This window comes from Myodes glareolus, chromosome 7, assembly GCF_982192425.1.
Source record: "Myodes glareolus chromosome 7, mMyoGla1.1, whole genome shotgun sequence".
NCBI classification, from domain to species: Eukaryota; Metazoa; Chordata; class Mammalia; order Rodentia; family Cricetidae; genus Myodes; species Myodes glareolus.
This window is the reverse complement of record NC_142032.1, coordinates 41,152,563-41,168,389: the sequence shown is the minus strand read 5'-3', so window position 1 is coordinate 41,168,389 and position 15,827 is coordinate 41,152,563. Positions and strand designations below refer to the sequence as shown.

General features: G+C 40.6%; 1 protein-coding gene across 1 annotated transcript in view; it reads right to left on the bottom strand.

The window, feature by feature from the left end:
- Tmc1 (transmembrane channel like 1) overlaps positions 1-15,827 on the bottom strand; it is a 109,991-nt gene that overhangs the window by 60,338 nt on the left and 33,826 nt on the right. The window contains exons 4-7 of the mRNA XM_048438696.3: positions 15,494-15,584; positions 13,347-13,428; positions 3,376-3,482; positions 635-733 (exon numbers count right to left, since the gene is read on the bottom strand). Coding sequence (XP_048294653.3) covers positions 635-733; positions 3,376-3,482; positions 13,347-13,428; positions 15,494-15,584 — 379 coding nt within the window. The remainder of the gene's footprint in view (positions 1-634; positions 734-3,375; positions 3,483-13,346; positions 13,429-15,493; positions 15,585-15,827) is intronic.

Sequence of the window (15,827 nt, the reverse complement as noted above, 5' to 3'; positions counted from 1 at the left end):
AATTCCTTACTTTAGGTTCTTTCCTGAAACAGACTACGGTGATGAATAAGACTAACTTCAATACTATAACAGAATATTATTTACTTCAGTACTACAGTGAAGTAGTGCTTATTTTAGCATTAGAGTTTGGTATTTCTCAGCATATATATGTTTAACTTGACTTAGCAGTGACAATTAAGTTATATTGTATATGAATCTTGTATAGAATAGTGAAGAGGTTAATATCAACTAGAAAAAATGAACTCCAAAGAATCCCATGAGATGTTTTTCAAAAGCACATTTGCAAATTCTTCTTCCTTTGTTCTTTTCCAAAGGGAGAATAAAGAATATTTGACTGAAATATTTGGGGTCTGAGCTCATCTTTAGCCCATAGTCAGTATAACTACATAATCATATAATGTGTGTAAACCTTATTCATACACAAACACACACTTCTACAATACAGTCTTTTATAAACAGGAGGCAGGGGCATATCTCTTAAGACATTCTACTAGCCCTGTAAAAGGCCACAGTGTTTCAGGACAACAGCAACAGGGAAAAGCTGTTTCCCCTATGGACGGTCGCATCATCACAGAGTTGTATCATATCCCCAAATGATTTTTAAATGGCCATGAATATGTGTGGAAACACTTACATTGAAGTCGTACAACACGCCAAAGTTGGCTGCAGATGCCTCTTCAGCTCTTGGAACTGTTTTCCTAGGTAAGCTGCCGTATGGTAAACCCCAGAGGTACTAGTTGAAGCAAAAAAAAGAGCAGTTAGCAATTGGACACAAAATCTGAGCTACACATGTGATCACAAATGGTTTCATTTAAAAACACTTCTGAGCACTTTTCATTTGGACTCTGTGGGTCTCCATGTGGGGTCTCGTTTTCTGGGAATCCACAAAGTCCAGAATTCAGAACAAAGGAACTAAAGCCCCTGCACCCTGAGTTCACTGGATGAAGCGCAGAGCAGGCCAACCACAATCACCAGGAGGCTTGCTGGGGAGCCCATGCTCACGACCACCATGGTAGTAGCCATACATAGAAGAGGGGAGGTAGTCTTGGGGGACACCACAGTGTTCAGCAAAATGGTACGACCCACAGTTTCATGGAAGAGGAGAGTTTCAGGAGAGGAGCTGGAAGGAGGGTTCAATGGAAGGGACTAAGGCCTCAGGAAAACCAACCCTGTGATCAATCAGAGGATGTCTCCTGGGAGCACACGCGCACGTCCTGACTACAGCAGCCCCTGTGCCATCTCCATCGGAATCTATGCTATGAGCTAGCAGAGAAGCCATGTGATAGAGAACAGCGTGGGAGAGCAGTGGATCAGGAACGAGGCAAGGTCACATGAAAAAACCATAGAGCATCATCCATCCCCGACAGCCGGCCAAGCAAAAGCTGCTTCAGATGTGAAAAGAACTTTCCCTCTCTTTGAGTGAGTTAGTAAGCGCAGGTAAAAACCTGAGTTCAGAGGCTGACCAGACAAATGCTAGGAATTAATCCCTGCTGATTCCTTTTGTACAAAAGGCGTGATCTTGCACTACAGCTTCCTGAACTGAAGAGGAAGTGCTTTCTCCACACTGGGCTTCACTCCAAAGTCAAGAGGCACAGAGAACAAACATAATCGAGTTGTTAGGCTTGTAGAGAACCATGTAAGTCTGCAACAAAAGACCACATGCCCCAGAACAATTCTAGGTAGGGCTGCTGGGTAGAGGCAGCTATGAAATATGACCATGTGGTTGGAACATGTTTAGCTCTGGTCTCTGGTGTTTCTGCACAGTTAGCACACAGGGAACTCACTATCCTTTGTTCCTATTCAGGAATTAGAAATCATCAGGAAACAAGATGTCCTTTAGTATCTCACATACATGTACACGCACACACACACACACACACACACACACACAGAGAGAGAGAGAGAGAGAGAGAGAGATCCAAAGGCAGGATAATTCCCAGCTCATTCCATCAGTGTGCGCACTGTGCTTTACATAATCTTGTAGAGTTCAAAGGATTAACAACAGCATTTCATTCCCTCTGTGCGGAGCTGGCCCAGCATATGAGGAAAAGACTCCAGGCTCTACCTGCCTCCGAAGCCAAGGAGAGTAGCAGCAGGCAGAGATGGAGTGCAGGGTTTCAGGTTTCCTTAGATAGAGGAACAAAAATAAAGCATGGCTTCATCTGAGATGGGTGAGATACGCACATTTGGCTCCACTGCCTGAAACTTTTAACTTGGGTAAGAATCTATTCCCGCTGTCTCCTGAGCCAAACAGACTTCGAAGCCCCAGAATTGTCATGGGAATTATAAAACTAGCTGACTAAAATGAAAATCTGGATGATAAAAGAAACATGGGTCCTAGACGCAGGCCAATTTGCCAAAAATACTAAATAACTTAGCTATCATTAATAAGTTGCATAAAACCTAATCTAGGTGTTTGAGGCTATTTCATACACAGGTAGAAAATCTCTATAATCTTCTCATGACCTTGTGAGGCTCCATATACGGAATGTGAAAGGACTTTGCTCTGTGGAAAGCCAGCACCTCTTTAGGACTGTAAGATAATATTATTCTGCTCCCGAGGAGCCTTGTTACAAACATCAGAGAACTCACTGACTTTAAACAGGGTGGATAGAATGCCATTCAAACACCCTGTTTTGACTATTGACAATGTTGTCTTGAACAAATTGGTTTTAAAATACTGGTAGCAGAACAGGTTCTGTGCAGGGTAAACAAATTTGCACCCAGCTTTGGAAGAGTAAGCACTCCAAGACACCTGAGTGGCTTCATGCCGTGGTGCCAGCAAGCACCCTGGTGGTTTGGCCTTAACTCAGTCCTCCCACATCAGTTTCTCCTTCAGCCTAGGCCCTCTGTTTTTGATCTTAAAACACTCCATAGTCACTGACCCCCATCAACTGTGTGCATGAGACAAATGAAACTTTATTGTCAAAGAATCCCACTGGTGTTGTGTTCCTTCAGTTTAGAAATGCTAGACCATTCAGTTGTGAGAAGAAGAACTTGGAAAGCAAATTTTGAAAAAGTAAATACAGCTCAGTAGGCATCCCACTGACCAATAGTGCTTAACATTAGGCCACAAACCAATGTGATTTTGATTAAACCATGATTTTCCCTACCTAAAGTGCATACTTAGGCATAAGCACAGCTTGTTATATATAACTCTATGAGGGTCATATACTCTTGTAGCAAGGATTAGACCTTTGGCTATGGGTACTATTTTGAAGGTAAGCCTGTTAATCCTATCAGTTATGAAATGACCATAGCTAGTCTGTCATGTTACTCTTACAAAGGGGGGTGGGATTTGAGGGTAGGACAGAAGGAGAGCACTCACGTAAAACTAATTTCAGTATATCTTACAAGCAGGATGTCACAGCTTACCTCTGGTAACATGATGAGGCTGAATGTCAGGATGAAGAGAACCATGTTAACGCCATACATCCACCTCAGGAACAAGAAGTATGAGGCCACTGATGAGCCAAACTGACCTATTGCAAAGAAAGTGCAAAGGCTGAAAGAAAGTCAAAACAACAACAACAAAGCAGTAACATTATCTTTGTGACCCTCCAAAGTAAATCTAGTCAGAAATAGAGATGGTTCCGTAATGAAGAGCTCTCACTACTCTGCTCCACCAGATGAGAAATTCAGCTCCAAGCACCCACATCAAACAACTCACAATTGTCTATTACACCAGCTCCAGGGAATCAGGCACCCTCTTCTGGGTAACCAAGGACCTATGCACATCTGCACACACATCCCCAACACACACAAATAAAAATAAAATTTAAAAACTGGAAGTACATCTGCTAACTGACATGCGTTGGACCATTTCATATGGGCAATTTTTCCACTCTTTTCTCCTGGAAAGAACATTTCAAAGGCATGGCAGAACTCCATCGGGAGCAGAATGAATCCCTAGCTTTGCAGTAAAAGCAAAGTGCAGCCTTTAGGTTAGCAGCTACAAGTACCACACATGGTGTGTGCGTTAGTCCTTGAGTTCAGCAAGGAGACAAGTGGACACGGTAGCTCTAGTTCTATGACTCCTGCTGGGGACAATCACAGTGACCTCAGTGCTCCTTTTCTAAGACTCATGATAAGCACACCCTTCTCAAAAATCATTAACTGTACCCTCATGGGTGGGTCTAAGACCATCTGGGGCCGTTTCTCATCACTACTGGCATGTTACAGAGATGGTACAGATGCTGTAAGTCACGCCACACATCTTAAGTACATTCTGGCAGAGCTTTGCCTCAAGGCAGAGCCCAGTATCACAGGTGCTGTAGTGGCTCTGAGGAGTGAAGTTTCAGTGAGGAGCAGGAACAGCAAATATACTATATGTATCCAAACATATATGAGGATTACATAAAGGGTGTGTGAGTGAGAATTGGAGCCAGACAAGTCCTACAGGGAGAGTATTGAGAGGAGTTGCTTTAGATCAGTTTATGCAAAAAGGTGTTAGAGAAGATGATACTGGAGCAGGCATCAGAGGCAGCAATATGCCAAGCGGCAAAATCCTGAGACAGGCAAGAGCTTTGGGCAGTCAAAGAAAACTAAAGCCTATGTGTCTGGAATCTAAAGGAGGAGATAAAAGGTGGAAGATGCAGTTGAAGGGGGTGCCAAACCATGCTGGGTAGGGTGCCCTAACCCAACAGTAGTATTATTGTGAGATAACACTCTTGTACACTGTAAAGATCTGTCACTTGAATTAGTTTAATAAAACACTGATTGGCCAGTAGCCAGGCATAGGTGGGGTGACCAGACTAAGAGAATTCTGGGAAGAGGAAAGGCAGAGAGTCAGTCTTCAGCCAAATGCAGAGGAAGCAAGATGAGACTGCCTTATTGAAAAAAGTACCAAGTCACGTGGCTGAACATAGTGAAGAATTATGGGTTGATTTAAGTTGTAAGACCTAGTAAATAAACAGGTGTTCTGTAGTGGGAGTGGAGGTGAGACCGGCATGCCTCTTCACAATCCCACATGAGCTTTGGGTCCAGTAGACAGCAATGGGTGAGACTCTGTCAACTCTCACCTGCTCTAGGGGAAAGCAGAGGTCTGTCTAATTCTCACTGACTGAGAAGAACGTAGACACATAAGCAGAAAACATTTTCTTAAAGCTGTTATCAGTGAAATAAGAATAAGAATTCCAGGCTGGAGAGAGGGCCCATATTATGTAGGTTCTTGTTCCCCCAGGCTTATTGATTACCACTGTCAGTCACCCTCAGAGAATCTGTGCACAGTCACAGCAAACCCACATCAGTACCATTGATTCTTTTTATTGAGCAAAGTCCCCATAGAGAACCAGTGCTCTTCTTTAGCCCTGTTGCTTTGAAGCTTCCCCATTAGAGAAGGCTTCCAGTAGGTAAGGGGAGGCCCCAGCAGAGCAACTGCAGCCTCTGCTAGCTAAGGTGAGGCCAATGTCACATCCGTAATAGCACTCATTCAGACACAGTCTTTTTGTCAGTTACCAGTTCGTTTGTTCACACAGGACAAGAGCAGGCTTATGCTGTTTTGGTTTCTCAGTTTTGTGTCTTTGATTTTGTTTTTTTGTTTGTTTGGTTGGTTGGTTTTGGTTTTTTCATGGGGGGCAGTTAGAAACTTGATAAGTGGTCAGTCACAACATGGGTGTTTAGGAAGGAATCGGTTTCGATGAGCAAGAATATGTGTTCCTGTTTATAAGAGGACTAGGACTCATGGCTCCTTGTAAGGGTTATCTATGACCTGACCTGCCAAGATACTGCAACCATGTACACTGGCCTGCCTGCACAGCACTAAAGCGACCCGAACTCCCCCCAACCAGGGACATCTGACACAGACCTGGCCCCCGATGACTTCATACCATTGCACCGCTTTATCTCGGTTCTCTGGTAACAACTACCTGAGGGCTGCTCAGTCAGCCTCACTAGCAGTGTTTTAGTGACGCAGCCTTCATTTACTGGAAGAGAACAAGCCTGTGGACAGCTGAGTAAGGTTCTCTGTACAAACACGAGGGACCTCTGATGTAGACACCTGAGCATGGAGTCGCCCTTTTCCCCTCATCCTTCCCCCTTCCCTCCTTCCTTTTCTTTTCCCTCTTCCATCTGTCCTTCCTTCTGTCCTTCCTTCCTCCCTAACCTGCTTGTTTTTATTAAGCTTTTCTTAGTTGGTTGCCACCGTGGCCCTCACTCAGTTCTCACACACAACCACGGACAAACAAGCTCCTTGATAATAGATTTTGACATGCTTAAATACAGAAAGCAAAGTGCATAGTTGAGAAATCATCCCTTCCTCCAATACATATAGCTACATTATGGATGAAACCTATTTCTAAGATGAAAGCATCCAAACAAAAAGTTTGGGTTCTTCTAAAGCAGTTTCATAATTCTTATTTAAAGGTGAATTTGTTTGTTTTTGTGAAAGACAGAGTTTTTCTGTGTAGCTTTGGAAGGTGATTTCTTTACAAAATCCTAAGTATAAAGAAAATGAACTTCACTAAAACTGACTTTACCAAAACTAGTATGAGTTTAGAAAAGACTCAGACACAGTCAGAGGACTGAGGGATCCAGAAGGCCATGTTCCATTCATATTCAACCTACAGTGGGAGAAATGAACTAACAAGACAGAGATACTATAGCTGGTACAGGGGACAATTGGTGACATCTAAGCACCAGGATACCTTTTCCTATCTCAATACAAAAAAAAAAGGGAAACAATCATCTCTATATACATAATTCTAGAAGTGTGTAATACTGGAGGCTGCTGGCATGTGCTAAAGAGGAAACTCTTATTTATGCTGTGTAGCTGAAAGAGTGTAAGTGAAAAGTAGTCCATTAGGATAGCGATGACATTGATGACTTGCATTCCTCAGTGGTCAGTCAGCCAGAACTTTACTGACATCCACTTCAGCTATGACTAGATGCTGATGGTGTTAAGTTTTATTAGTTAAGATCACAAAAAAATTGAAATAGGGACACTGAGAGAAACAGGGTTGATTAATTATAACCGAAATGTAATGAATCGGTGCTTTGGTTCCCTATTTGATCTCAGTGTGCCAGCCTGTTTAGTCAACCAGTCCCTAGGATTTGGAAATGCGGGTGATTAGTAAGAAGCCTCGCTTCTAAGGCAGTCCTCGTCTGTAATTCTTTGCCTCCAATCTAGATCTCTCTTAATCATGATGGGATGGCTCCTCAAGTAGAACTATAGTTAAATTATTAATATGTAAAATAATTATGGAATAAACATGTGTATCTGGAAGAATATCTATAAATAATTTCTGAAGCTAAGGCTATTCAAATTCACAATTTGGTCTGCACCCATAAATAGCTAATTCTTTTAATATTTTTAAGACAACTGATAAATGCTGCTTTCATAGTACATTATAAATGTGTCAAAATTCTTTCATGTGTTTCAAAGTGAAAATTAAGTGCATGCATATTCTTGTCATGAATTTTCCTGTGTTTCTTTTAAATTAAAGATTAAGGCTTTACCTCTCCCTCTGGTTATTTATTATTAAGGAATGTAATTTGTAGTCTGTCATCACAAAGAATTTTTTCTTGACGGATGAGTAATAAGACACACACACACACATACCCATATATACACACACAAACACACACGTTTCTAAATAAGAAAGGCCAAATAAATGAGTGGTTTTATGAGTACAATGTAAAGAACATCATTCAACTCTTATATGATGCAATGTGTTTTCAAATGAGTCTAGGGGTAGAAAATTAAGTGACATGCTTACTTTTTGTCTCCTGGAGTTCATGGACCAGCAGGAAAGTATGACTTTTAGACTCTGTGCTTTGGGTTGCCTATTTGAACATATTTCTAGTCTGAGAAACAAAGCTACCATGGCATATTTTTGATACTATGGTCAACCCAAACTCTGTAAACTCAAGGTCATGACCACAGGGTCACACAACCAAAGTATAGCCATGAATAACTTATCAGCAATAAAAGGCTTATGAATACACGGTGACCAAAATTTCACTCAAAATCAAACTCGCAATGATCCCGCAGTGCCTCTGGCAATGCTGGCTTGTGCCGCACAGTATGACTTTATAGCAGCCTTGGTTCTGAGCACATGTTCCCGCTTGGCACCATGAGTGCCATCATGCCCACAATGCCAATGAGCGTTGCCTGAGATGCCTTCTTTGGATCTGAGAAGCAGTGAGACAGAAAGCTTCTGGTTTCAGAGAAACAAAATCATTTAGTTATATACAACAAAGGCTTTCCACGTTCTCCTACAGTCACTGCCCAGCATGTAAATTAGTATATATTTATATTGGATTCTGTTGGAATACTCAATGTTAAGAATTTCTATTTCAGTTACTAACTAGAACTTCATAAAAAATTATTGAATGAATTTTGGCTCAGGATTAGGACAGAATTTCTGACAATTTTTTAAATGTCCCTAAATACACTTCTGCCATTATGTACTGCATATTTATACAGAGCAGCATTTTCAGTGTTGATGAGTATAAGATCAAAATATCAATCCGTTCTGGAAAATGTTGATAATCTCTGTCCTGCAATATCAATTATTCAGCTGAGATTGAATTATATAAATACATGCACATCCACCTTAGTAATATAAAGTTTGTTTTTACCTTTTATATGTAAAAGCATATCTGTACAAAGCAATATTTTTAAATAATTTCTTAAGCCAAGTATGGTGATGCACACCTTTAATCCCAGCACTCAGGAGGCAGAGGCAGGCAGATCTCTGAATTTGAGGCTAACCTGTTGACCTACAGAGCTAGTTCCAAGATAGTCAGGGCTACACAGAAAAACCCTGTCTCAAAAACCCAAAACAGAAATTTTTTTCTTTGTGATTTATTCTCAGTAACTTTTGATTTGTATAACTATTTCATATGTACCAGGGACATTGACAAAATGGAATCACAAACAGAAAACGTTTAGCAAGCCCTGCTCTAATCTACTATTAAATAAAAGTAGACTTTGATTCTGAGAGAAAGTTATAATCTCCACTTGAAAGATATTCAGCTTTTTTTTAATTCATAGCTTTAATAGTAATGTCAGCCAGCATCTTAGTGGGTATAGATGATATCTGATTCAGTTTCTTCAGCAAAACCAGCAACAGTGAACCTGCAGTCATAAGCACTGACTTCCTTAAAAGGCTATCCTGTAAAACCCTACTGTATTCCCCAGAATATAGACCATCCCTGCATACTCTGAGGCTAGAATTATCAGATCAGTTCTTTAAATTAGGAAAACTGGAGAGTATCTGGCCCGTGCGAATCAAGCCATCCAGGCTTCCCTGTAATCAAGATGGTAATGACAGGAAGTTCAGACTCATTGACGAGTTTTTCCTTGATTCTGCCCATTGCTGGCCAAGCTCTGCAGAAACTCAGTGGAGGCTGCTCACTTGGAACTCCATTACAGCCTCATTTTATTGCATCCCCTCCTCTCAACCACCCACAATGTATAACACATGCCGAACCAAGTCAGGAAAGGCAGTTTAGCCTGTCTTTGTCAGTATCAATGGTGCTTTAAAAGATACCTAGAACACATTGGACTTTCCCTGAGCATTTTTGAAATCATTAATAAAAGCCAAGATCTCTTTGAAAATAACATGATATATATATTAAAATGGTTATAATACTCAAAGCAATAAAAATAATGTGTCTGAAGTTTCTGTATAATTAAACTGCCATTCCTTTCAAAGAAAGGCATTCATGTTATTTTTCTAATGAAATGTATTTTATAAATTGGGAACATATTTAGTCAACTTTATTCTAAATATGAGAAGATAATTAGATAGGGAGATAGTAACAATCTGTTTTCTATTTAAATTTTGCAAAAATTATTACTCAAAAGCATAAATGATTTTACATGCCACTACACATCTAAAACTCAGTATGAGTTTACATCATGTGTTGTTTGGTTGGAAATGACTACGTATAACAACTAGCCAAACCTGAAGAATTCCTAGGAAGCCATGGATATAGCAATAGAGGACCAGAGCTGCAAAGGACCATCCAGAGTGTACAAATGGCAGAGAACTGGTTCCCTGTCACATTGCTTTTTCTTTTCCATTCTTTCTTTCAGCTTCAAAGACCATCTTAGAAATAAATTTTTTCCAGTCTGGCAGAGTAGTTTCTATAAGATAGTTAGTCCACTCAACAGCTCAGAAAATACACTTCTTCATATTTCATAAATTCTGCCTCAGACCATAATCTGAATAAAGGTTGTGTGCTTGTGACCATGATTAACACACTGGAATATTACAGAACAGACATGTGTAATGAAAATAACTTCCTCAGAGTAAACATATGAAAAATGAAAACAAATTCCCCAAATACAATAATAAATGTCAGTGGATTCTGCTGCACTCCTCCCCCACTGACCTGGCAGAGGTGTGAGTCAGGCATGAAAAGAAAGAAGCACCTAAAATCTTGCTCAATGCGAAAAGCTACACATGCTGAAACCTGGCAGACTTTCTCTTGCAGCCCTGCTACAGCTGCATTCAACACTGCTATGCTCTAGAGGAAGGAAATGTACACTCACAAGCACACGGAAGAGCAGGTGAAGGGACATTGGTGGAGTGTTGGACCCATGGTGACGATGGGTAAGTTATAGTTAAGATGGTGGCTGATAGTAGGCCGGTCCTACACAGTTGAAGGAAAGGCTAAGTCCCCGCGAATAAACAGGGCACCACACAAACAACAGCTTATACACGGAAAGGGAAATAGTCTCACTTAGTTAGCTGACCCACCTAACTGCTTCAAACTTCCTAAAGGAAGAAGAAACATAGCTGATGGGACTACAAGTGGCTTTTGTCATGTCTATGAAACTCCTGATAGCTGGTGATGTGCACACACGCACGTGAGTTTGGTGTGTGTGTGTGTGTGTGCGTATATAAAAAATTCTTATATAGTTCATTTTTATATACAATTTTAATCAATAAAATAATTCAACCCTTTCGATAAAACACAAATTAGCATGTCTTTGCTATGGAAATAGGCTGGAACCTACATGCTCCAGTGTGTTTAAAAAAGAAACACTCTATTGATGTGTGTTTTCTTCCCATCTATACCAATACCAAGTTTCTCAGAACACATCTCACACCTGATCAAGAAGTGCAGTAAAGCCCAGAGGACTCAAAAGACTTGCTGAAAGGTACACAGCCAATCCTGGGCAGAAAAAGGACTAACCTCACCTCCAAGTTTTTCTTTAAATGTGTTCTCTAATGCTTAAATTACATTAAGCTTTTAACTTGTGTGTGCTCATGTCATGATGCACATATAGAGGCCAAATGACAGCTTACGAAGTTTTTTCCCTCCTCCTTGTGGGTCCTGAGGACTGGACTCAGGTCACTGGCTCAGTGAAACTTACCCTCTTAAGCATCTTGTTGGCCTTTGATCAGGATCTTAATGTTCCACACGCTGTGTACTTAGGGGCTACATTAGATATTTCAGCTGTGCCAGAAACCTAAGGATTCTATAATATCTCCTTTTTTCTCATGTTCATGAAATCCCTTCTCTTAATATCTAGTGTGATATGGACCTTTGGAAAATACATCTGTAATTTTATTCAATGCATGTTTGTTGAGTACTAAGTGGAATTCTGATATAATCAAAAATACCTGCTTTCATATCTATTAAGAAAAATAAGCATAAAGTATAGTGAGAATATAATTAAAAGATTCACTTTAAAAGGTAGCATTTTGAATAAGGAGAAGAGCTGAACGGAAATCTGGCAAGAAAGTACACTATGAAGACTGTGTGGAGAGACATGAAAATCAGGAGTTGATGTATCTTAATTCACTGTCATTAACAACTGTCAGTTAATGAGGGACTAAAAACTGAGAGACAGCCACTTCCTAACATGCCCAATCATGTCAGAGAACTGGCTATCAGCTGCTTTATTTTCATGTGGAGCCTCTATATCAATTATACTATGTCATATTTAGCCATCAGGATTCTGATCTGAGCAGGCATTGTTGAAAGTCAGATCCTTACCATAACCCTAGGAACTACACCTGCCAAAACTGTGATTTCCCCCGAATATTCATTTTTCTCTATGTATAATATTTTTACTGATGTACTGCTTTTTATAATATTTAAATTTTTACTTGTTCTATTCTATGCAAACGTGACTATATTAAACAAGCCTTCGCCTGTCTGTTCTTACTGAGCGTTGCGCAGAAAGTAAAGGTCCATTATGAACATCAAGGTAGCAAATGTTTTGTGTTTATTCTTCTTTATATGATGTGAGATTCCCCTCTGTATGCTGTGAATACCATTGGCTAATAAAGGACTGCTTTGAGCCTATAGCAAAGCAGGACAGAAAGACAGACAGAGAAAACTAAAGTGAATGCTGGGAGAAAGAAGGGCTGAGTAGAGAGAAGAAAAGCCATGTGCCCCCGTTGGAGCTGGATGAAACTTTACCCAGTAAGCCACTGTCAAGTGGCGATACACAGATTACTAGAAATGGATTAAATTAGGATATAAGAGTTAGCCAATAAGAAGCTAGAGCTAATGCACCAAGCAGTGTTTTAAATAATATAGTTTCTGTGTGATTATTTCGGGTCTGGGCTGCCGGGCAGCCAGGAAACAAACAAGCAGCCTCCTTACAACATTTATAAGATTGAATGTGAGCTATTAAGACTTCTCTTTAAAATTCTTGCTTTGATTATTGCCTAAAGTTCCCAACAGTATATATTTGTAACATATTATCTACTGCCTTCCCAGTATGCGGCAGTGTCATTGTATAAAATACTTCCTTTCCTGTCTAAGAGACAAGTGCTTTTGCCCAGAATAAAACAAGGAAGTCAAGTCTCCAGTGCTGTCCTTGATAAGTGCTGGTACAATGTGCACAGGTCGGGTCTGGAATGTCCCCACATGCTATATTGTCAGCTGTGGGATTCCTGGGAGGTAGTGGCATCTTTAGAAGGTGGAGCCCCAGAGTAAGGAAGTTAAGTCACTGAGAACACAGTTCCAAAAAGGATACAGGACCAAGGCCCCACCTTGTCTCTCACTCACAGCCTTCCTGCCTTGAAGTGATCAGGCTGTGGCTACCACACAACTGCAAGATTACATGACAAGCCACCACGGAGGGGCCTAGCACTACGGGGCCAGCTATGTACAGCAGAAAGCTGAACCTGTAAGTCAAAATAAACATTCTGTCCCTTTGAGTTCACTACATCAGGTGTCTCCTCTCAATAGCCAGCTGACTAACAGCAAGCTTCACAATGACAGAGTTGAGGTCTGCCCCGGTTCATTGCGTTGGTGGTTTGGTTGGTTTTCAATTTCCCCAAGAGTCCATAAACAGGGAAAGGTCTGTGAAAAGCTCACGAGATTTTATTTTTGGGGAGCTTTCCCGCATCTCATTGCAGCTGGTGAACACTTACTTTCAATGGCCTTGATTTTGTTCTCCCACGGAACACAAGCGGCTTTGAAGTTTTCAAAGTCACGAAGGAATTTTGCCCATTTCTGAAAATAAAGCCAAACACTAGTAAGGTAGTCTCCTGTGTTTCTAGATGTTTCTTCTCCTATTCCCCAGATCACAAGAGTGACTTCAAGAGAGCTCTAGCACCAAAACTAGTGCTGTTTAGTATAAAGGAAAAAACGACAGGCTCCACTTCCTTTCCTATTTCTAGCCATTCCTACATAACTTAAGAAAAACGTGTTATCAGACATGCTTACAGTCCCTGGGAAACTGACACAGAAGGATAGCAAGTCAAGGACAGTCTGAGGAACAGTCACACACAGGTCAAAAGCAAACAGAGTATACCAACCACTCAGAAAGATCTGCTTCTTCTTTCAGACAACAACAGAATAGGAATCGCATCATTAGGGTGATTGATATAAATTCTTTGTTTAATACTCAATGCATGAGGAACCAATGGATTATCTTTCTAGAAAGATTTCTAGTCTTTATTTACAATTATTACGTACACGAGATATTTCATTTTTATAAAAGAGAATAGTCAACTAAATAGAGAGGGAATCACAGACTATAACAAATTCATTTTCCCAAAGGTCTGCCTTCTACTTTATAGTGTTGGGTGAGCTGTGGTCAAGAGGACTAAGGAGGAATGGGAATGAGGCAGATAACCTTCCATATGTGTTCATTATAGCAGGACTGTCTGAAAGATAAGTAGACACAACCATCTAACCCTGAAGCCTAAACGATTTTTAAAAAGTAGGAATGTCCCAAATGCCAATCTGCCGTGGAATGTGTGAATATGTAAATTGTGGCATCTTCATACAATGCACAATGTATTACTTTTAAACATGAACTGTAAATCCCCAGCAATGGAATTGTATCTCGTGACCCCAACCATGCAACAAAGAAGGCACAAACAAAGCTGTCACACACAGTATGACTGAATGCATATAAAAGATAAAGAACAAGTAAAGTTAGCTATTCATGTGCATTTAAATGAAAACGAAGATCTTCACACTGCCCTTGCAAAGCTCTCTTTCTCCATCAAATACACTTAGCTACAATTTTTACAGCATAAAATCTATGGACCTACTTCACTGTAAGAAATGGAATTTTATAGAGAGGATCAGTATTGTGTGTGGCCCACAGCAAGTGCATTTAAAAGTAAGCCTCTTGCTGTATTTGTTATTCTTTTGGTCTCTGGTCCCTTTAAGGGGCAAGCCACACCCACTCCCAGCCACTTCTGACCCCCTGGTCACCATCTTAACCTTTTCTCTTCTGTCCCTCTCTCTCGGCGTGTGCACGTGTGTCTTTTCTGTGTCTCCTCTATGTCTGTCTCCATGTCTCTCTGTCTCCCTCTTCTTTAAGTAATAAATGTTTACCTTTATGCTTAGCCTTATGTCTATTTATTATGTCCTGTAAGTCTTTTATCCGCCGCACCTGCCCACCTGACTCTCCCAGCCGCATGGCGGGATCAGCCTGCCACCCTGGGGATCTTGCAGGGACCCACAGCTGTCGTTGTCGGACTAGCGGCTGCTCTGCGAGCCTGCCAGCGCATGCCAACACCATTATATTTTTTAAGAACAACAATATTTCTCCCAAATCTGTATTTTTATAAATCTATCATTTTTGTTATCTTCTTTGCAGTATCTAGTTGAGGTTCCTGATAGAAAAAGAAAAGGGGTTGGGGAAGGATTGCTTATAGCAGTTTAGCTTACAAACATTCAGGGAAAGAAGCCTTGAAAAGAGACCCTGTAACCTTTAGAAAATGAAAATAAAATGGGTGTTCAGTCTTTGACATCTGGAAGTGGTAAAATCAAGTTAATCCCTTGGCATAAATCAGTATTTGTAACTATTCAGTATTTTTAGTATATCTTAAAGAGTAATCTTAAATCCCACCAAAAATTTTAATACAATACCATATACCGTACGAGTCTTTGCTGTATGTGTGCATGTGTAGAGTTAAGATTGGTTTTAGCCCCTCAGAACAGAAACAATGTTCTCTCTCTCTCTCTCTCTCTCTCTCTCTCTCTCTCTCTCTCTCTCTCTCTCTCTCTCTCCTGCAGGGTCACTGTGACACTGATCAGACTGAGTCATGAAAATGCTTACCTTGGCCATCATCATCTTAAATGCAAACCACTTTTTTCCTTTTCCTTTCCCAAGAGCCCCTTCATTTTCACTCACAAATTTCTTTGCTTCCCTGGAAAAAGAAAGGAAGAGGTGGGCAAACATGATGACATACAAGTAGGAGACATTTAATTTGGTTAGGTGGTCTACCTTCTTTCTTCTACACTCTCCATGCCCTCAGCAACTGAACCAAAATGGACTTTATAACTTAGAGATTTTTAATTTTTTTAACACAAGTGTTGGGCCCATGCAACATATTTTGCAATGCCCCCAATTCTGGGTTTGCACCTCTCCTCTTGTACACCCCTATTTGAAC